Source organism: Patella vulgata, chromosome 3, assembly GCF_932274485.2.
Source record: "Patella vulgata chromosome 3, xgPatVulg1.2, whole genome shotgun sequence".
Taxonomy (NCBI): domain Eukaryota; kingdom Metazoa; phylum Mollusca; class Gastropoda; family Patellidae; genus Patella; species Patella vulgata.
The window spans coordinates 30681597-30705498 of record NC_065881.2 but is presented as its reverse complement, the minus strand read 5'-3'; the positions used below and the strand labels follow the sequence as shown (position 1 = coordinate 30705498).

General features: G+C 35.3%; 1 protein-coding gene across 4 annotated transcripts in view; it reads left to right on the top strand.

Moving 5' to 3' along the window:
* LOC126814503 (E3 ubiquitin-protein ligase RNF31) overlaps positions 1-23902 on the top strand; it is a 384135-nt gene that overhangs the window by 101545 nt on the left and 258688 nt on the right. For 3 of the 4 annotated variants that reach the window (XM_050539678.2, XM_050539679.2, XM_050539680.2), the window contains exons 6-7: positions 10493-10538; positions 16004-16217. In XM_050539678.2, the coding sequence (XP_050395635.1) occupies positions 10493-10538; positions 16004-16217 (260 nt within the window). Of the gene's footprint in view, positions 1-10492; positions 10539-16003; positions 16218-23010; positions 23161-23902 lie in introns of all 4 variants that reach the window. The other variant, XR_007677627.2, reaches the window with a different exon arrangement.

Sequence of the window (23902 nt, the reverse complement as noted above, 5' to 3'; positions counted from 1 at the left end):
CCAACTTCGTGGGTTTTCCCCGGGTCCTCCGGTTTCCTCCCACCGCTAAAGACCCCTACGCGCAAGCGAATTATTGAAATAAAATTAAACCATATGTTAATCCCGAAATGACCTAGTTTTTGTCGAGTGGACGTTAAACCCCATTTCTCTCTCTCAAATGAATCAGATTTGTAATGTTTTTAAAATTATGATATTTGATTCCAATCAACAAATAGAATGAACTCATTCGATCATACAGATACCTCAAAATGGTTTCTAACTTGTACGGTTGCAGAGAAATAGGCGATTTTCTACAAGTCATTTTTCAAGGTTTTTGGTCTGTAAAGGTGACAATTATTATAGGATTTACATAAAATTTTCACCATGTGATGATGCTATTTCTGATTTCATAAACCAATTTAACATTTTCATTATCACCGGAAGGAATGTAATTTTGACAGGATCACTGACATGTAGCAAATGAATTGATTGCTGGATTTGGTTGTTTCTGCGTCCATTTTATTTCATGTGTGCAATGCTTATGTGGAAACCTGTTTAACGGTTTCATTGGTACCGGAAGTGACATAAGTTCAAGGGTAACGTGGCACCGGTGAAACCCGTCATTACTGCTTCGCAGTTCTAGTTATTCTTCTTATTATTATTATTCTTTTGTTTTGAGTAGACCTCAGCAACTGCTTGTCGGATCGTTACGATTTCTTCGTTTTTTCTGGGAAAGTGGGTGTGACTTAGAGGATAAAGCTATTTTGAACGTTCTGCGACAATGCGAAATGTCCGAAATCACCGAAGCTATTGCAGTAATTTTAACAATAATCATTGAATTTTAACTTTCGATACATTTTGGCATAGCCGGAGACAGGGCACCTAGCTACGCTACTTTTGATTTTTGATTTTCGGCAAATCTTCGCAGATATTAGGCGCCAAATTTAGAAAATGTAAATTTTTACAAAAAACTTTTTTATTTATGAATATTTTTTAGTTGTGTTTTACACAAAATTGACGAGTCATCTGACTTGAGCAAAAATCTGATTTTCTTTGTCTCAGTAATTTTGCTTGGCCGCTATTGGCTAATTCAGTTTTTCAGTCCAAGATTAATTATTTATTGTTCGATTTGTATAAAACAAAGTTCATATGCTCCGTTGTCTCAATTGCCATTTTTTTTGTTACCGATAGAGTTATCTGTTGGCACCTGAAGTGGCGTAATTTTACCAAAAACTACAATTTTGACCGTTAGGTACCACTTTTCGAAAGCAAATATTATTTTTTTCAAATCTGGTATAACTGAAAGGGTGCGCCCTTTAAAGGCGCACAAAATGTTGGGCCCAGTTTTTTTAATTTCGATTCCGTTTTCGGGCTATTTCGATTAAAAGGTGAAATAAGGTGTAAAATTAAGCTATTTACAACCCATCCGGCGTTTTCATATTTTAAAATATTAATTCGTAACTTTCATAAACTCGTAGCAATAATCTATACCGAGAGAATGTATGTGAAAATTAATTTGTAATATGCGCAGTTGCCGAGAAATGATCAATTTTGCACGAGTCACTCTTTACACTATTGTGCCTGTAAAAGAGTCAATTATTTTTGGATTTTCATAATTTCATAAAAGTGAAACCATTTGATGCATAATGTCAATTGTGACTAGTTCAACTCAATTTAACATTTTCAATGTCACCGGAAATGACGAAATTTGGACAAAAACTGTATTTATAGCCTTCGAAACAAATAATTTATTCAAATGAGTCGTATTTGTTGTTTGTTTAAGATTTTGATATTTGATTCTAATTAACTAAAAGAATGAACCCATACGATCATATAAATATCACAAAATGGTTTCTAACTTGTTCAGTTGCGGAGAAATAGGCAATTTTCAACAGGTCACTTTTCAAGATTTTTTGTCCATAAAAGTGTCAATTATTATTCAATTTTCATGAAATTTTCACTGTGTGATACCTAATGCCATTTTCGATTTCATACTTCACCGGAAGTAACGTCATTTTGGCAAAGACTGTATTTTTAGCCTTCAAAACAGATATTTTATTCAAATGAGTCTGATTTGTAATGTTTTTAAAATTATGATATTTGATACCAATCAGCAAATAGATTGAACCCATACGATCATACAGATACCAGAAAATGGTTTCTAACTTGTACGGTTGCAGAGAAATCGAAGATTTTCTACAAGTCACTTTTCAAGCTTTTTGGTCTATAAAAGTGGCAATTATTATTCGATTTACATAAAATTTTCACCATGTGATGCCTTATGCCATTTCTGATTTCTTAAAACTAATTGAACATTTTCATTATCACCGGAAGTACTGTACACTTACATGTAACAAATGTATAAAATGAATTGATATTGCTGGATTTGGTTGATTCGGCGTCCATTTTATTTGATGTGTGCAATGCTTATGTGGAAACCTGTTTAATGGTTTTATTGGTACCGGAAGTGACATGTTTAGGGTAACGTGGCACCGGTGAAACCCGTCATTACTGCATCGCAGTTCTAGTTCTTATTATTATTTTTTTTTTTCCCCAATTTGATTGTATCTCAGAAACTACATGTCGGATCGATACGATTTCTTTGGTTTTATTCGGAAAGTGGGTGTGACTTAGGGATTAAAGCTATTTGGGGCATTCTGTGACAATGCGAAATGTCCGAAATCACCGAAGTTGTCGTTTTTTTAAAAAATGCCGTAGTATTAACAATAATCATCGAATTTTAACATATGATGCATTTTGACATAGCCGGAGACCAGGCACATAGCTGTGCTACTTTTGATTTTTGATTGTCGACGAATCTTCGTAGATATTAAGCGCCAAATTTCGAAAATTTAAAATTTTACAAAAATCTATTTTATTTATGAATATTTTTATATGGCATTTTAACCAGGGTTGAAGAGTTATCCGATTTTCCTTGGCCGCCATTGGCTAATTCAGTTTTTCAGTCCTAGATTAATTATTTATTATTCGATTTGTACAAAAGAAAGTTCATATGCTGCGTGGTCCAAAATGTATTTTTTTTTGTTACAGGTAGATTCTTGTCAGCATCGGAAGTGAAGTAAAATCAGCAAAAACTACAATTTTTACAGAATTTGACAGTTCGGTACTCTTTTTGAAAGCAAATATTATTTTTTCAAAATTTGATATTACCAAAAGTATACACCATGCAAAGGCGCACAAATCATCGGACTCAGTTTTAATTTCGATTTCGTTTTCGGGCTATTTCAATTAAAAGGTGAAAAAAGGTGTAAAATTAAGCTATTTACAACCCATACACCGTCTTCATATTTCAAAATATTTCATCGTAACTTTCATAACCTCGTAGCAATAACCCATACAAAGAGAATGTATGTCAAAATTAGTTTGTAATATCAGCAGTTGTCGAGAAATAGGCAATTTTGCATGAGTCACATTTCGTGCTATTTTGCCTGTACAAGAATCAATTATTATTCAATTTTCAATTTTCTTTCACCATTTGATGCCGAATGCCACGTTTGACTAGATTAAACCATTTTAACACCTTTACTGTCACCGGAAGTGACGTCATTTGGGCAAAAACTGAATTTTAGCCTTCAAAACCAATATTTTTTTCAAATGAGTCGTATATGTTATTTGTTTGAAGGTATGATATTTAATTTCAATCAACAAATAGAATGAACCCATACGACCATATAGATACCACAAAATTGGTTCTAACTTGTAAGGTTTCAGAGAAATAGACGATTTTCTACTAGTCACTTCTCAAGGTTTTTGGTCTATAACAGTGTCAAATATTATTCGATTTTCATAAAATTTTCACCATGTGATGCCTTATGCCATTTCTTATTTCATAAAACTAATTTAACATTTTCATTATCACCGGAAGTAATATCATTTTAGCAAAAACTGTATTTTTAGCCTTCAAAACAAATATTTTTTTGAAGTGAGTTATGTTTAGTATTCGTTTACCATTATGATATTTCATTCCAATGGAAATATAGATTGGATCAATGCGATCATAAATATGTCAAAAAATAGCTTCTAACTTTTTGCATTTTTATTACAGTTTATGGGTTCTAAATTAATTATTTATTGCCTGATTTGTATAAAACAAAAGCTCATATACTCCTTGGTGCAAATTCTCAACTTGTTTCTACCTATAAAGTTTTCTGTCGGGACTAAAAAATTAAATTTTGACGGGTCGGGAGGTCTTTTCCTAAGGAAAAATCTTAATTTCTACAAATCTTATCAATGAAGATGAATGCTCCTACTACAGGCGCAAAATATGTCGGGCTTAGTTTTTTTGGGTTTTTTTATATCAGTTTTGTATTTGCGCCATTTGGATTTAAGGTTGAAAAAAGGAGTAAAAATCAGCTATTTACAACCCATTCATCGTCTTCATATTTTAAGTTATTTCTACGCAACTTTCATAATTTTGTAGCATTAATCCATACGAGGACAATGTATGTCAAAATTAGATTGTAATATGCGCAGTTGCAAAGAAATAGGCAATTTTGCATGCGTCACTTTTCACGTTATTTTCATGTAAAAGAGTCAATTATCGTTCGATTTTCAATTTTTGTTACCATGTGATGCCTCATGCCACCGTTAACTAGGTCAATCCAATTTAACATTTTCACTGTCACTGAAAATGACGACATTTGGGCAAAACCCCATACGACCATACAGATATCACTAAATGGTTTCTAATTTGTTCGGTTTCAGAGATATAGGTTTTGGTCTATAAAAGTGTCAATTATTATTCGATTATCATAAAATTTTCACCATGTGAGGCCTTATGCCATTTATATTTTCATAGAATTAATGTAAAAAATTTATTATCACCGAAAGTAATGTAATTTTGTCAAAAACTTTATTAGCCTTCAAATTGTTTTGAAGTGAGTTATATTTATCATTCATTTAACATTATGATATTTGATTCCAATGGACATATAGATTGGATCAAGACGATCATATAGATGTCCAAAAATTGTTTCTAGCATCTTCCCTTGTCGAGAAATTTCCCATTAAATAGTCAGCTAACTTAGCGGTAAGTTAGTAACAAATTTGTAAGGATCACGTTTTTGACATATGTAACACATGGTAACAAATGTATAAATGAAATTAATATTGCTGGGTAACTGGCACCAGAAGTGACATAAGTTCAAGGGTAATGTGGCACCGGTGAAACCCGTCATTACTGCATCGCAGTTCTAGTTCATTATGTTATTGTGGTATTATCCCCGCCTTTCGAAGAAAGCAGGGGACTATTAAAATGGGTTCGTCCGTCTGTCTGTCTGTCCGTCACACATTTGGGACACAATAACTCTCTTTCTAATTGAGCTACAATATTCAAACTTGGTGTAGGTGGTTATTAGGGAAATGCCTTGATGGAGTTCGAAGATGAGCATTTTCGGCTTAGGGTAAGCAGCGATAAGCAATGTGATTGGTTGCTGTCCGTCTGTCCGTCCGTCTGTCTGTCCGTCACACTTTTTGGGATACAATAACTCTCTTTTTAATTGGGCTACAATGTTCAAACTTGGTGTTGGTTTTTATTAGGTCAGTGCCTTGATGGAGTTCGAAGATGAGCATTTTCGGCTTAGGGTAAGCAGAGATAAGCAATTTGATTGGTTGATGCTTTGGCACACGATAACTTTAGTTCTAATTAAGTGAGAGTGATGAAACTTGGTGTATAGTTTCATTACATCAATACCTTGACTAAGTTCGATAATGAGCATTTTCTGCTCAGGGTAAGCAGAACGATAAGCAATTTGATTAGTCGAGAACTTGGAACACAATAACTCTCCTTCTAATTGAGCTTGAATCTTCAAACTTGGTGTCAATCTGATTAAAATACTATATTTCGTTTCGTTTTTTTATACTTTCGATGGCCTACACTACATGAAGATCTGACAAGTTATAGCGATAGGTCACGTCAGGGGTCAAAAGACCGACTTATGACCCTTTTGACGTCAGACATTTGATTAACCAATCAGCATTGATGTTACTAGCGGATTACCCACAGTTCCGTGAAAAACATGCCTAAAGCTCGCCGTAACAGACTGTTTCATTGGTTTATCCCTGACACCATTCAGAACACGAGTTAAATAACAACTCTTCCAGATCCAAGTGTAGTAAAGACAAGTAAAACGAAATTTTGAACTATAAAAACGAAACGAAATAGGATCTGTGTTTTAACCAGATTGACTTCATGTATGTGTTTATTAGGTCAATGCCTTGATGGAGTTCGAAGATGCGAATTTTCTGCTAAGGGTAAGCAGAGATAAGCAATTTGATTGGTTGATGCTTTTGGACACGATAACTTTAGTTCTAATACCTTGACTAAGTTTGATAATGAGCATTTTCTGCTCAGGTTAAGCAGAGCGATATGCAATTTGATTGGTCGAGACTTTGGAACACAGCAACTCTCATTCTAATGTTCACACTTGGCATAGGTGTCTATTAGGTGAATGCCTTCAAGCTGAAGCTAAGCAGAGCTAATCAATTTCATTGGGCAATGCTTTGGGACAAGATAATCTTGATTCTATCTGATAGAGAGTGATGAAACTTAGTGTATATAGTTTAATGTGCGATTAATTAATGTGTGTCATCTATTTATTTTGGTTATTCGGCGGGGGACATCAGCCTCACTGTTGGCTTGTTTACATTTGAGTCGAGACCTTGTGTTATAAGCTTTTATCTGTTAACATACAGTCTGTCCAATGTATGATTCCCCCCCCCCCCCCAGTTATTAACTTTTAATAATATATATTTTTTTAACTTTCAACACCTTGAATCGCGATTACTAGGTTAACTGAGTGCAATTATTATTAGCCTTTATTTGACCTTTCAAACCCTTGGATCACGATTACTGTGTTATCTTAGTGCTATTATGCTTTGTTTTCATAACATTTGTTAATGTGGTTTTATGTTCATTTACAAGACCTTGTGTTTATAAGCTCATATCTGTTAATTATAGGGGGGTTGGGTGGCTGAATGGTTAGCACATGCGTGCTGTATCATAAAATCTGTCATTGAGTCTACTGGTGTGGTTTCGAATCCCCAGTTGTACGTGACAAGGAGTAGGGTCGCCTGTCCAACCTCGTGGGTTTTCTCCAGGTCCTCCGGTTTCCTCCCACTGCTAAAGACCCTACGCGCAAGTGAATTATTGAAATAAAATTGACCCATGTGTTAGTCCCGAAATGACCTAGTTTGTGTCGAGTGGACGTTAAACCCCATTTCTCTCTCTCTCTCTCTCTCTGTTAATTATACAGTTTGTCTAATGTATGATTTCCCCTAATCATTTTTATACGCCCACATTTTCATGTGGACGTACATTGTCGTCGCCCCTGTCCGTCTGGGCGTCCGTCCAGACATCCGTCCGGACGTCTGTCCGTCCACAATTGTTTGTGAACAGTCTACAGGTCACAATTTTTATCCTTTCAATAAAACTTGAAATATAGGTTTATCACCCTAAGATCTCGGTTCCTTTCGATATTGGCATGTATCGGACCGTAACTTCATGGCCCCTGATTGTACGAAAAATCACGTTTTTAGCTTGTGAACACTGTAGAGGTCACAATTTTTATCCGATTTGATTTAAACTTGAAATGTATGCTTATAACCCAAAGATCTCGGTTCCTTTTGATATTCGTGCTTTTCGGAACGTAACTTCCTGAATTATGGTCCCTGATTTTACGAAAAATCTCGTTTTTAGCTTGTGGACCCTATAGAGGTCATAATTTTTATCCGATTTAAAAAAACGTATTAATATATCACCGTTACACCCTAAGGACGGCTGAGTTCGAATTTCGTGAAAATCGGCCCAAAACTGACAGATAAAATGGCCGCCCTTCGTTCTCAAATAGCGTAAAAATATGGTATATCAAGGTTGTGATCCTATAGAGGTCACAATTTTAATCCTATTTTGATGAAACTTGAAATGTAAGTTTATAACCCAAAGATCTCGGTTCCTTTCTATATTCGCGCATATCGGGACATAACTTCCTGAATTATGGTCCCTGATTGTACGAAAAATTGCGTTTTTAGCTTGTGGACTCTATAGAGGTCATAATTTTTATCCGATTTAAAAAACGTATTATTATATCACTGTTACACCCCACGGACGACTGAGTTCGAATTTCGTGAAAATCCGCCCAAAACTGACAGACAAAATGGTCGCCCTTCGTTCTCAAATAGCGTAAAAATATGGTATATCAAGGTTGTGGACCTTCACATTGTACATATATATACTATTCAAAAAAAGTAGGGGATATTTGATTTTTAAGTGTTATTAAAGTCACCTAATGAAACTGACGAAGAAACAAATGACAAAATGAAATGAAGTTCACATTCATCGATTTATTCCAAATGATCGTTAGACTAAGTAAGGCACAGACTGACCATTATAAGGGTAAAATGATACCCGGGGTCAAACAGCAAAGTTACCACAGCATCACAACCAAGTCAGTAACGGGTAAATCCTCCTCTGTTTGCCAAACAAGCATTGATCCGACGTGGCATACTCCTAATGAGACGTCTAAGGTCATTTTGGTCCAGATTGTCCCATTCCTGTTGCAACGCAGCAGCAAGTTCTTGGACATTGGCAGGACGTTGTTGACGTTGACGTAACCTCTGTCCAAGCATGTCCCAGACATGCTCGATGGGGGAGAGGTCGGGACTCAGTGCTGGCCAAGGTAATGTGGTGATGTTCTGTTGTTGGAGGTAACCTGTAACGATCCTGGCCCTGTGACATCTTGCGTTGTCATCCTGGAAGATGAAACGGCGGCCATGACGTCGTGCGAACGGCACAACATGGACTGCCAAGATGTTGTCCCGGTAGTACTGGCCTGTAACACGCCCTGCAACAACATGTAAAGCCGTTCTTCCAGCAACAGTGATGCCTCCCCACACCATAACAGAACCACCCCCAAATCGATCATGTCTGATGACGTTAACGTCTTGGAAGCGCTCGTTTCGACGACGCCACACCCTCCTACGTCTGTCCAAAAAATCAACAGTGAACCTTGACTCATCTGAAAACATCACATTGCTCCAGCGTCGATTATCCCAGTGTTGACGATCCCTACACCAACGACGTCTTGCCTGAATGTGATGATCTCTCAAACAAGGGATCACGCGAGGACGTCGGGCGCGAAGGTGACCCCTATGCAGTCGATTCCGAATCGTCTGGCCACTCACTCTCACACCAGTGTCTGTTTGAAGACGAGCGCTGATCTGATTTGCTGTGATGACACGATTTCTCAAGGCCAAGGTACGGATAAATCGATCCTGGGCTTGAGTTGTCGCCCTTGGTCGACCTGAGCGTGGTCTGTCCTGTACAGATTGTGTATCACGGTATCTGGACCATAGCCTGCTTATGACAGACTGAGAAACATTCATCGTCCGCGCCACAACCGCCTGTGTTGTGCCGATCTGTAGCATGCCAAGGGCACGTAACCTTTCATTTTGGGTAAGCCGACGCATATCAAAATTTGTTTTCTGGTCACTAAAACAATTAAACTGATGTTTCCACCCTGGAATTCAATGCCACAATGACTGTAACATTCAAAGTCAGAGTCGTGCAAATCTTGGGTTGGACCCCCATGATGATCCCAAGCATCACCTGCATTCCATGCGGTAGCTATTGGTGCGTTTGGGCGTCACATGTAACTGGAAATGTTTCTTCTGTTAGGTTCTATAGTGACTTTTTTCGTAGTCATTTGCATATTTTAGTATTATGCCCCCAAAATCAAATATCCCCTACTTTTTTTGAATAGTATATATAGACCCTCAAGTTTACTAAATGTCACTTGTCTGCGATATCACCTCGGTGGAAGCGGACTTTAATACAACTAACTAACAACAACAACTAAATGTCATTGTGCTTGATAACGATAAGAGAATACTTATCGAAACTTCGTGCTTGTTTATAATAAACCAGTGATTTTTGTCCCATATAACTGTGTCAGTTTTGTTTAGTATACAAAGTAGAAAAATCAAACGTTTCTATTGTTTTTGCATTATGTTTTTGATTGATTTTATCTAAAGTATCTACTATGAGTTTATTTTTGATCAATTATGAAAAAACTATTAATTCCAGTATAACTACGAAGTGTTCTGCACGAAATGAACCTACATTGATGAGTCTGTGTAATATATCCACAGAATATTAATAGAACAGTATGTTTTGTTGCTTGGCAACCTATCTTATAGTTACATGGCAGAGGTCGTTCGTAGCCATGTTTAAAAATTGGGTTTTAAAAAATATGTGTCAGTAGTTCTCAAATTTCCAGTCAAATTCTCACGCCTTATTAAGACATTTAACCCTTTTATTTTGATTTGTTGCAGTTATTGTAAAATAAACTGAGATAGTAAATATTGACCTCAAGAGCTAGATTTATATACTGACCACACCTTTCCTACTTTTCAATGCGTGTTCCATGTTAAATATAATGAGATTTTAATCTAGAAAGACATTGGTAAACTATATAAATTATCTTCTTTTTAACAGCCAGAAAAAATTGATTCCAAAACTGGAGGGGAAATGAAAAATAAAGGTAAGATTAATATCTATATTCATATTTGAACTACACAACTTTTCGATGAGTTTTGAGACTAAATAATATGTAAACAAATAAGACACTCAAAAGATCAAGATGTATTATGTCGTCATACAGACATGCTCCTTTTTTATACGACCACATTGAAGTGTGGTCGTATATTGTCGTTGCCCCCGTCCGTCGGTCCAGCTCTGGAGGCTAAAGTTAATATCCAATTGATTTAAATTTATACGGAGTGTTTAAGGTCATGAGACGAAGAAGCCTATTGATTTTCAGCGATATCCGATAATTACTGCCATAATCACTTGGAAAAATCTTGTGACGCTCTAGAGACTAAAATTATCATCCGATTGACTTCAGATTGATACACAGAGTTTAAAGTCTTGAGACGAACAAGTATATTGATTTTAGCGATTGAATTTTGGGCCTAGCCTTGATCATCATTACTAAAGCCGGTACGATAAAAAATATAGTCTCGATTAGCCATTTCTTGATTTAATCATGAATGAGCGTTGAGCAGCATATCGGATCCTAATCCAGCAAATATCGCAGGCTAGCGATGACATCGAAAGTTGATTATCGTCTGGATAAGTTAACTAATGTCTAATAATTTAGATGACATTTCAGGAATAAAGAAAGACTTGTAATGGCAGATTTAGCTCTTACATAATGTATCACGGTAACATGCATAGTGTGTAGAACCTATCTCTAAGGATTGACTATCTGGCCTATGTGTTAGAATATCTATATATGAAGTAGAAAAGGTTCATTACGCACTTCGACTTTCGTGTTTATTTAATAGTGAACGTGAGCAAAAATTTCGATTGCGCTCTTTGATTTAATATTTGATTTGGGCGATTTCGGTACAGAGCTAGCTATAATAGCTTCATTTCATTTCTAACTTTCAAAACCATGAGCGTGGCAAGATAAACTCATTACAACATTTTGTGATTTATTCTTATTTAGTGGTTACAACCTTCGTTTACGTGGCGCTCTGTTTATTTTAGGAAATAAATATTTGCTAGCTCTAAATACGCAGAACTATTTGAGACAGGAAGTAACCGAAACAAAATTTCTATTTGTAGTCTTTATTTTCCAGACACCTTTCAGTAACTTGGTGTAAATTATTTTCATAATTATAGTATCTTATTTAATTATTGTGTAGACTTAAGCCTTGATCTGAGACTGAGCCCTGCAAGATGGCGTCCACCAATGAATTGCTATCCAGCATTGGATTGGACAAATACCCCTATGATTTGAGCACTGTAACCAAACTACCAATGGGAAAAATCACAAATAGGCTTATACTAGGCATTGTTAATAAATTCCCGACAACTACGGAGCATCGGTCTATCATAACTGCTTTACATGACTGTGTGACGTTTGGTGACAAACACATTCAAAATAGACTGGTCAGACTGAAAACAAAGACTAGGAAGCTTGGTAAAAGTAAGGCTAAGTCCAAAAAATTTACAAAAGCACACAACGATCTTCTTGACACACCATTTTTATACGCCTACATGGAAATGTGGTCGTATATTGCCGTCGCCACCGTCCGTCCGTCCATCCATCCATCGTCCACAATTTTTTGTCGACACTCTACAGACTACATTTATCATCTGATTGTTTTGAAATTGATATATGTTGTTTGCATTAGTGAGATGAAGAAGCCTATTTAATTTCAATAACTTCCGTTAAATTCTTCTGAAGTTATGGACCTTGTTTCACTTTGTTGCACCTTGTGAACGCGCTAACGACAAAAGTTATTATCCGATCTGTATGAAATTTATATGTATCATTTAAATTAGTAAAACGAACAAGCCTATTGAGTTTCAGCAAATTTCTGTTAATTACATCTATATGGCCCTTGTTTAACTTTGTTGAATCTTGTGAACGCTCTTATGACAAAAGTTATCAACCGATCTGTATGAAATTGATATGCATCATTTAAATTAATGATATGAAGAATCCTATTGAATTTCAGCAATTTCCATTAATGTCTTCTGGAGTTATGGCCCTTGTTTCACTTTGTTGCACCTTGTGAACACTCTAATGACGAAAGTTATCAACCGATCTGTATGAAATTTATATGCATCATTTAAATTAGTAAATCAAAGAAGAGTATTGAATTTCCGTTAATTATATCTAGAGTTATGGCCCTTGTTTCACTTTGTTGAATCTTGTGAACGCTCTAATGACAACAGTTATCATCCGATCTGTTTGAAAATGATATGCATATGGTTGCAGAGTTTTGCTAGGAGAGACTAACATTTCCTCTTATCTAGAAGCTCATGGACCTAAGGTGCACCGCTGTACATAAAGCATCATTTCTGCAGTTACTCTTTGATTTTGATTTTCTTTCACAGGACACATAGGAAGCAAACAAAAAAGGCCTTTTGATGATATCTGAAGTTCCTATAGGACACAGCTCACCAAATATTCCTACGTCGTCACGCACGAATGAAGGCTGAAAGTTATTTTTTGTCTTTCTCTCCCTTTCCCTTTTTCCCCGCTTTTGCATGACGATTTTTGTTGACTTTTTCGTGTTGAATCGACGAAAAGGGTTTGAAAATACATTTTCTGTCAGGTTTTGGTGAACATTCATGATTTTGAGGTGGAAGGATACAAGAGTTAAGAGCAGGGCTTCCACTTCAAAATTTGATAACGCACGAAAACTTTACAAAGTAAATTCATATTTCATTTTTTATACGCCCACATTTTCATGTGGACGTATATTGTCGTCGCCCCTGTCCGTCCGTCTGGACATCCGTCCGTCCACAATTTGTTTGTGGACACTCTACAGGTCACAATCCTTATCTGATTTTGAAGAAACTTGAAATATAGGTTTATCTCCAAAAGATCTCGGTTCCTTTCGATATTGGCATGTATTGGATCGAAACTTTATGGATTATGGCCCCTGTTTGTACGAAAAATCACGTTTTGGGTATAATCCTATATTTCAAGTTTCGTCAAAATCGGATAAGAATTGTAACCTGTAGAGAGTCCACACACAATTGTGGACGGACAGATGTCCGGACGTCCAGACATATACAATATACGTCCACATGAGCTTGTGGTCCCTATAGAGGTCACAATTTTTATCCGAATATGTCTGTGAATATATATCACAGTTATACACTAATGATGGTTGAGTTAGAATTTCGTGAAAATCAGACTAAAACTGAAGGACATAATGGCCGCCCCTTGCACGCAAATTGTGTAAAAATATGGTATATCAAGGTTGTGGACCCTCTAGAAGCCACAGTTTTTATCAGATTTGGATAGAACTTTAAATATGTTTTGATCATAACCATCTTGGTGCCTTTTGATAATCACACATATCCAAACGTAACTTCCTGGATTATGGCCCCTAATTGGTCGAAAAAGCGCATTTTTAGCTTTTGGTTTCTTTAGAGGTTTCAATTTTTTTTCCGATTTTAAAAACCGTTCAGTCCATAATTTTGCTAACTAGGATGCCTTTGGTTAGTTTGTAACATTGTTTTGTCATAACAATAAAGGGATAGCATATAAACAAGAGTGTTGAGGTAACACCCGTGAGTGGATTATAAGGCTGAATATAAGTCCAAAGTTGGAACACTCAGTGGTAGAGCATTGTAAACAAAAATAAACTATTTGGTAGTAATTCATACATATATATATTAAACCCCTCGGGTGCCATATTAAATTACACAGTATTTAACGTTTATAAACGTAACTACTTTATGGAATCAACGACAAATCTAAACTTTGACACTCCAACCATTTTTATACGGCCACATGGAAATGTGGTCGTATATTGCCGTTGCCCCCGTCCGTCGGTCCGTACGGCCGTCCATCGCCCACAATTTCTTGTGAACACTCTACAGGCTACATTTATCATCTAATTGTTTTGAAATTGATATATGTTGTTTGCATTAGTGAGATGAAGAAGCCTATTTAATTTCAATAACTTCCATTAATTTCTTCTGGAGTTATGGCCCTTGTTTCACTTTGTTGCACCTTGTGAACGCTCTAACAACAAAAGTTATCAACTAATCTGTATGAAATTTATATGCATCATTTAAATTAGTAAAACAAAGAATCCTATTGAATTTCAGCAATTTCTGTTAATTATGCCGTGAGTTATGGCCCTTGTTTCACATTGTTGTACCTTGGGAATGCTCTAATGACAACAGTTACCATTCGATCTGTTTAAAATTTATATGTATGATTTAAATTAGTAAAACGAACAAGCCTATTGAGTTTCAGCAAATTTCCGTTAATTACGCCGTGAGTTATGGCTCTTGTTTCACTTTGGTGCACCTTGTGAACACTTGAACGACAAAAGTTATCACCCAATCTGTATGAAATTTATATACATCATTTAAATTAGTAAAACAAAGAATTTCAGCAATTTCCGTTAATTACGCCGTGAGTTATGGCCCTTGTTTCACTTTGTTGTACCCTGTGAATACTCTGACTACAAAAGTTATTATCCGATCTTTATGAAATTCATATGCATCATTTAAATTAGTGAAATGAAGAAGACTATTGAATGTAAGCAATTTCTGTCAATTACTTATAGAGTTATTGTAATATATGTTGTGCTTCACGTATGGTCCCGATTTACAGTGTGTTGCATCACGCGCATGTCTACATTATTGTCATTAAAGCCGCCATCATTGAAACACCATTTGTGCTTGTCTCAGTCTTTATTGTGTGGTATCATGGGCCAGATATACCACAGTTATGGCCCTTGTTTTACATTGTTGAACCCTGTGAACGTTCGAACGACAAAAGTTATCATTCGATCTGTATGGAATTTATATGTGTTATTTGAATTTGTGAAACGAAAAAGCCTGTCGAATTTCAACAATATCTGTAGATTACTTCCAGTGTTATGGCCCTTATTTTAGTTTTTAGAACCTTGTGAACCCTGAAACGACAAAAATTATAATGTCATCTGTATGAAATTGTCTATTAAATGCCCCTAATTACCTACAAAAGAATAAATATGTGACAAAACCCTTGTCAACCGCTCGGACGATTTAGCTGCTGTGGGCGTATGTTTTGTTGCATGGCAACCTAACTTTATTTTTATAATATATGTTGGCATCTTACAGAACTATTTAATTATTTCTGATAATGTTTAACGTGTTGATACTCTTGATCAGTTTTTAGTTTCTTATTGATTGCCCGGGCGTCTTAGCTACTGTGGCTGTATGATTTGTTGCCTGGCAACCTATCTTTTAATTGGTCATCTACCAAACCTTTGACATAAATTTGGTTGGAATCACAGGCAACCTATCTTTGGTTTATCTTGGCGAGTCCTCTACCAATTTGCAACATAAATAATGTATATACCCTGTGATAGGCCCAGTTGAGGACCGGAGAGTCTGGCAAGGAACAGCGTTGTTTTGTTTCCAAGAATCCAGTGGTTTGTGAATGTAAGGATTGTATTGTTATATTAATTATATTTCTAGGGTGTACTATATGCCTTGATAAGAAAGCTGTTATTTTTTGTGAAGGATGTGACAAAATATTGATGTGTGAAATGTGTGATAGTAAATGGCATGAACACCCTAGACGTCAACAACCAAATCACAAAAGAAAGAAAATAGAAGCTTGGAATGTAATTCCTCAGTCATCTGTTAAAATAACTCATCAAGGAGCTTATGGACTAGGACTTTTAAGTGTGTAAGTATACAGCCAATAGATAGACAGGTAATAGCTTCTGGAATTATACAGTATCATTCATAGAGACAAAGTCCCTTGCATCAGATAAATATATTAATCCAAAACAACCTATCTGTTATTTGTCAACACATGTTTATCACCCGAGTGCTGAACTTCTTGATTTGGTGGGAATAGCTCTTGTATATTTGGTTCCATGAAGGGAAGAAGATTCAAAATAGGCACAGTTCTCACTGAGAAGTAGCAAGGTGTTTTTTTGTACGTTTAGGACACAGTTTTCTAACCACTTGGGTAAATTGTACAAATAATCGGTAGGATTCTAATTATTACAACAAATCTAATACGAAGAGGCTAAAGTCTGTAGATATGGTGTGTTAATTGACGGGTGTGAGAAGTTGACTGATTGGTGATTTAGTTATCACTAGGGGTGAAAATCTCTGCGCGAGAGAGAGAGAGAGTTTAACCAGGGCTTTAACAAGGGCTCGAACCAGTGATGGGATTTCAAATTTTGGTTGTCGGACATTTTCTTCATGAAAATGAAGGGACATAACTCTTATCATTAATTAAGCAGGTGTTTTCAAACCACAATTAAGAATCACGTGTCAACAAAATATTCAAATTCATACGTAATAAAAAAAAATAGATGCACCTCGTTATTTTTATACGCCCACATAGAAATGTGGACGTATATTGCCGTCGACCCCCAGTTCGTCCGTCCGTTCATCGTCCACAATTTCTTGTGAACGCTCTAACGCCAAAAATCCAATTGTTTTGAAATCGATATCTGTTGTTAACATTAGTGAGATGAAGAAGCCTATTTAATTTCAATAATTTCCATTTATAACGTCTAGAGTTATGGCCCCTGTTTCACTTTGTTGAACCTTGTGAATGCTCTAATGCCAAAAGTTAAAATCCGATCTTTTTGAAATTTATATGCAATATTTAAATTAGGGAAACGAAGAAGCCTATTTAATTTCAGCAATTTCCGTTTATTACTTCTAGATGTATGGCTCTTGTTTCACTTTGTTTAACCTTGTGAACGCTCTAACCCCAAAAGTTATCATCCTATCTTTCTGAAATTTATATGCACTTTTTAAACTAGTGAAACGAAGAAGCCTTTTGAATTACGTCTAGAATTACGTCTGTGAATTACGTCTAGAGTTATGGCCCTTATTTCACTTTATTGAACCTTGTGAACGCTTTAACGCCAAAAGTTATCATCCGATCTTTCTGAAATTTATATGCGTTATTTAAATAAGTGAAACGAAGAAGCTTATTGAATTTCAGTAATTTCTGTTTATTACGTCTAGAGTTATAGCCCTTACTTCACTTTATTGGACTTTGTGAATTCCCTTACATCAAAAGTTATATGCTGATCTGTATGAAATTTACATTTAAATTAATAAAGAGAAGAATCCTATTGAATTTCAACAATTTCCGTTTATTAATTCTAGAGTTATTGCCCTTGTTTGACTTTGTTCAATTTTGTTAATGCTCGATTGATGAAAGTTATCATCCGATATGTATGAAATTTATATGCATCATTTAAATTTGTGAAACGAAAAAGCCTGTCAAATTTCAACAATTTCTCTAGATTACTTCCAGAGTTGAGACCCTTGTTTCAATTTGTAGAACCTTGTGAACCCTCAAACAGCAAAAATTATAATCTGATCTGTATGGAACTGTCTTTTAAAGGCCCCAAATTACCTACAAAGGAATAAATATGCAACAACCCTTGTCGACCGCCCGGACGATTTAGCCGCTGTTGGCGTATGTTTCATTGCCTGGCAACTTATCTTTCATATTTAATTCCCGAACGGTATTCAAATTTATGTCAATAATATTCCTACAAAATTACATGACATCGTAATACCATAGAATGAAAGCGTGCCGACTACTGCCCATCCGTACCGTTTTCGAATTCCCCAAAAATTAACGTATTTTTCGGGTCATAATTCGATACATTTTATCAGCAAAGTCCGGCATTCGTCTTATACTCCATTTCGATTTATATACGGAAGGTAAAAACCATAGTAAACGTCGCTCTAATACAACGAGCGAGTGACACCAACTGCTAAATAATCCCATTCGACCCGAAGCACGCGCTATCATCTAAAACAATTACCGTAACTACGTACTGTTATTCCAATCGTAATATTCTTCAAAATTTCTTAGCGTTTTTATTTATTTATTTAAAAACATAAACCCCATTCAAAATATGATCATAAATCCAACAATATGCCATCAAAATAGAATCTTTTCTCCCAACATCAGACGTATTAGATTCGGCACGTTTACACCTCTTAATTCCACGTGTCTTTCGAGATTTCTACTTTCATTTTGCGTGTGTGTGAAATAGCTTTATTTACCCTCGGCTTCCACTGAAGAAATATCACAGACAAGTTATCGGACACAATGTATATTGATTTGGGGTGTTATATACTATTAGGATATGTGACATATATGACTAATGTCTACGGCCGACATCAAGGAGATTAAAACGTGAGACAATGGAGAAATCATGGGTTAATCACGTAGATTTTTATTGGATTGATATATAGTCCAACAAAGGAGAAGCAATGACTTCTGTTCAGGATTGAATTGATGAATTGTCCGACAAAGAATTAAGTCAGCCAATCAAGGCAGATTAAGTAGTTAATCAAGGTAGGTGATCACTTAATTACCTAATCAATACATCCTATTATCAACGATAATTGGGTTGAGTGGTAGTTATACACTCAGTACACTATATTAATTTTGTCTTGATGTCCGATTGGGAATATTACTGGTCGGACATTTTAGGACGTTTGGAAAATAGCGTCGGACATGTCTGTAATATACGGCCAAAATCCCATCACTGGCTCGAACTAGTGGGTGACGTTGGCGAAATAGTCCCCCAACCACCGCTGATTTTGCCCTCCAAAGAACCTAAAGTGAAGTTGAAGTCGCCCTCGTGTCGCCATATATTTATTGAAGAGCGAAATTATTATGGAGAAGATTTACCGTACATAAACAAACATTTGTGACTCAATGTGAGGCTCGAAGGGAATTGTCAAAATTAGACATGTTGTGAATAAGATTGGGAGATGTATTTCTACATTTTTATATGAGAAACTAGGCAATGCTATTTTAACTGTTATGTTTAAGATAATTTAAATCCATCTAAAACAATAATAATTAAAAAGGAATCGTAATTATTTTGTCTCCATTAGAACCTCTCTCTATCTAACTTCAAAAATTGTAGCCAATCAGCAACGACCCCATTAAACATGGTGGTGGATACAATATTTTCTTTTATAGAGATCTATCAACAAAGACAGGCTTGTTTTTGTCCTATATACAAAGAGACATTACATGAATAGAATTCATAGAAATTTGCATACAATGCCATAATTTGTACTTGAAGGTCTATGAAAGCCCAATATTGATATGTCTTTTTTTTTTAGCGTGGACTGTAGTTGTCAACACGTGTTTATTTTACTTACATTGTTACAAATTACATATCGACTTACACAAATGTAGTTTGAGCTTGCCCAGTTAACATTGATGGTTAGATTTACGTAAAGTTTACGTCATTATGGTTAGATTTTGGTTAGCGTCCAATAATGGAAAAATTCTACCGTTAAATTTCCGTTACTTTTACGTCATAATGGTTATGGTTACTTTTACGTCAGAAAATGACGTAAATGTAAGGTAAAATTTATGACGGATTTCTAACCAATTTTTTTCGCTTTGAATACTTTTTGATTAAATAACCATAAAACTGTGTGCACATTCCAACAATTAATAAATAGTCGGAATTCAGACATAATAATTATATATGTATTATTGGTTATAATTCTAACGTTAATCTAACGTAAATTTTACATCAGGTTTCTAACCGTTAGTTTATGGTTAGTTTTCTGACGTAAATCTAACGTTAGTTTTCTAATGTAATGTTAGTTTTATGTCATAATTTTAACCGTTAATTTAACATTAGTTTTCTAACATAAATCTAACGTTAGTTTTCTCACATAAATCTAACGTTAGTTTTCTAACATAAACCTAATATTAGTTGTATAATGTAAAATAAATGTCAGTTTAATGTCATGATACTAACAATTAAGTTATTTTTTTATCCTTAGTTTTCTTACGTAAACAAATGTCAGTTTAATATGAGCACCATTTGTAATGAAGCAACTCGATGAACAAGGTTCTTTAACATGCACATCCAACATGAGCACAAGATCTTGATTTTTTGTCCTGTTTGAAGGACTAGACACTGTTCTTGCCCGGTCCTCTGTCCTACACCTCAGTTTTTCGTCCCATCCAAACGACTAGAAACCTGTGCAGTACATAAACACATTCTCATTATTCCAGTCTGTGACTACAGTAACTTGAAAGTGGACCAATAAATAGCCATTTTTATGTGTTTTTGCAACTGAAATCCAACTCGAGAGGAAAAACAAATAATGATAATGCATAAAAAAGTGTGTTATAAATAAAGCAAAGTGACTAACCAAGAGTAGGGTCATATAAGCACTGCTGGAACACTGATTTTAAATGTCTAAAGCCTGGTGCTCACTACGATATAGGCGATTTTGGTCAATGAAAAATAAAAAATTGTCTAATGTGCTCAACCGGTAGCTATTTTTTGTTGCCAGCGACCATCACAGTGATGATCGCAGATATCTGACATATTTGATATATTTCAAGTTGTCGCTTCAATCCTAACAAGTTGTGTAATGTGCTTGACGCGGTCGCGGAGACAAGTACTCTTCCGTCTCATTTTGGTTGGTTGTTTTAGAATTTGATGGCTAATTATATTTAGGACACCCTGGACTATTGCTGGGCTTGGCTTCATGTAGCCTGTTTTCCATACATACAAGATCTGGCGTATTAGAAGTTAAAAGGGCTAAGTCCCTAACTCAATATCATCCAAAGTCTTACAAGTTGAAAACACAAATTATTTGTCAATTCAAATCGACATTGATGTTGTGATTTTACCGGGAAAAGGTAGGCTTCTGATATCAAATATTTAAGACCAAATAAACATTTTACCATTGGTACACGGATCGTGCACCATAGTGAATTTCAGCATCATTTGTAACAAGTGACCAGAAATAATGAGGCAAGACATTCCACAACTCATACCAAATCTTCAGGCCATATCTTATCTGGAGAGCATGCACAATAGACTGGAATAACCAGATGCTAGAAATTGACATTCGGTTGAGACTCATGCCGTATTTCGCTGGGCATAACTGATTTGGAATTAAGAGTCAAAACAGAAACAATTGAATGTAAATCAGTTTATATACAATCATATTTTATTATTATATGCGTTGCGACCCATTTCGGTCAATTTCTAGGTCCCAAATATTAGCAATTTAGCTCCTTTAAACAAAATAAAATCCACCCCAAAATATTACAATACTGTAGTTTTTCTTATTTCATTGCCAGAAAAACCTTTACAGTCTGAATGATAATTTGGAACTAGCATTTACGTATTATCTTAATACTCCACAATGCCCATGTTTCACCATTTTTTAAAAAATAAAAGCTGAGTCAGACATGTTAAAGGAGCTCAATCGCTAATATTTGGGATCTAGAAATTGACACAATGCATATAATAATGTAAACTGAATGTATATAAACTGATTTACCTTTAATCGTGTCTGTTTTTAATCTAATTTCAAATCAGTTATGTTCAGCAAAATACATCAGAAGTCTCAATCGAATGGCATTTAATCCCTGGCGTCTTTTTTTCCCAGTCTATTGCATATGCTCTCCAGGTAAGAATATGGCGTTAAAGTTTGACATGACTTGTGGAATATGTCTAGCCTCGTTCTTCGAGTCCTATTACACATGGCGCTAAAATGCATTATACTATTCGTGTACCAATGGTAAAATGTTTATGTTGTCGTAAATAATCTATATCAGACGCCCATCTTTTCCCGGTAAGATCACACATCAATGTTGATTTAAATTGACAAATAATTCATGTTTTCAATGTGGAAGACTTTGGATGAAAACTGAGGACTGATCAGCTAAGTGGCCTTTCAAACCAATTTAAATTTGTTCAACATTTATAGAAATTTACATATCTTTTTATTGTGTGTGTGTACAATTTGTTATGTGTCAAACTAAAGCTCTGTTACAACTAAAAATATATTTAATTTAGTCCTTATATATATTCGTTATAGCAGATTCTATCACATGTTTCAAAGGTGTCGAACGAATATGTTGTAGTTTGACCTGAATAAATTTAAGACTGGGAAAGTAAAAATTAAAAGATTCGCAATGGAAATATTATTTTAAAAATCAGGATTATTTGATTTGATACAATTGAATAAAATGGCTGTAGTCGATCTATTTCGACAAACATCATGAACAAGGCAAGTTGGCTATACATCCATTGTGATCGGAATAACACTGTGTATCCTTAAAAAAAGGCCTCTGAAATCAAATAATAATTTCTTCAATTTTACTATTCATAGGTCTAAAATATTACGTTGTTATAGTCTACATATAAATTGTTGAAGCGTGTACAACTGATAGTCGCATGGCCTCCGTTACCAGAAATGTACGTGTCGCCATTTTGGGTCGGTCAGGGTCAATTGATATATTACGCAAATGAATAACTACATCGATAAATTATTAAATGATATTTCTATTAACGGATTTCAATGTTAGGTGGTCCATGTTTGTTGTCTTTACCGTATATTGTCCACATTGATTAAACTATCATTATATTCAACTCATTTTGATTCTTTTATATTTGTACTATTTCTTTCACAACTCTTCAACCCGGAAGCGAGGTATTCTGGGAATGATTTTTCAGCAAGATGGCACGTATTGGATTTTATTGAGGATTGCATGAGAAATGTACAATATACAGCTACTTGGATTACGCAGACAGAGAAAGATAGATTATACTAGTTAAATTGAGGGATTGGGTTTGAAAGTAAGTTGTTTCTTATATCCCCGACTAGTGATATACATGTATAGTGAGACTACAAATTCACCGATGTGAAGAGAACTTTACTATGACATACAGATACGTCTGTTGTAAAATTATTTATATGTCCTTATTTTCTATTTTTTTCACCTTTTTTCAACATTTCAACATTTCAGACTCCCAAAAATATGGCCTTGACGTTTCAGACTCTAATAGGTGACATTTCGGATTCGTGTAGGCGACATTTCGGACTTGGGTAGGTGACGCTTCGGACTCGGGAATAAGTTGAAAGGAAAGGTTGAGCACAGCTGTCTAATCAATTTATAATAAGCTAAAAATGATTTTAAAAAAATAACATGCAGGTAAAATTTACTGCTCGCCATCAAGTAAAGCATGTTTTATTTCTTTATACATGTATCTGTACTATGTATATAAAAGAGTAGCTGATGAATTTATTAGAAATAGACCAATTCAAAACACGAAATAAAATATTTATTAACATGAAAAACGTGGTTATTAAAAGGCTCAACTAAACGATAAAACATTAGTTGCATTTACGGTTCTTTGATAATCATCGTTTCCCGTAAAAGTAATATATTTTTTAACAAAAATGATATGCTCATGAATTTATTTCAAAATGACATGCATTCCCTGACAAGCCTGTCATAGATGGCAGTACCAATTGATAAATTAGTGGGTACAAAGCAAAGTTTTTTTTGTTTTTTGGGGGGAAAATATTAGAAATGGC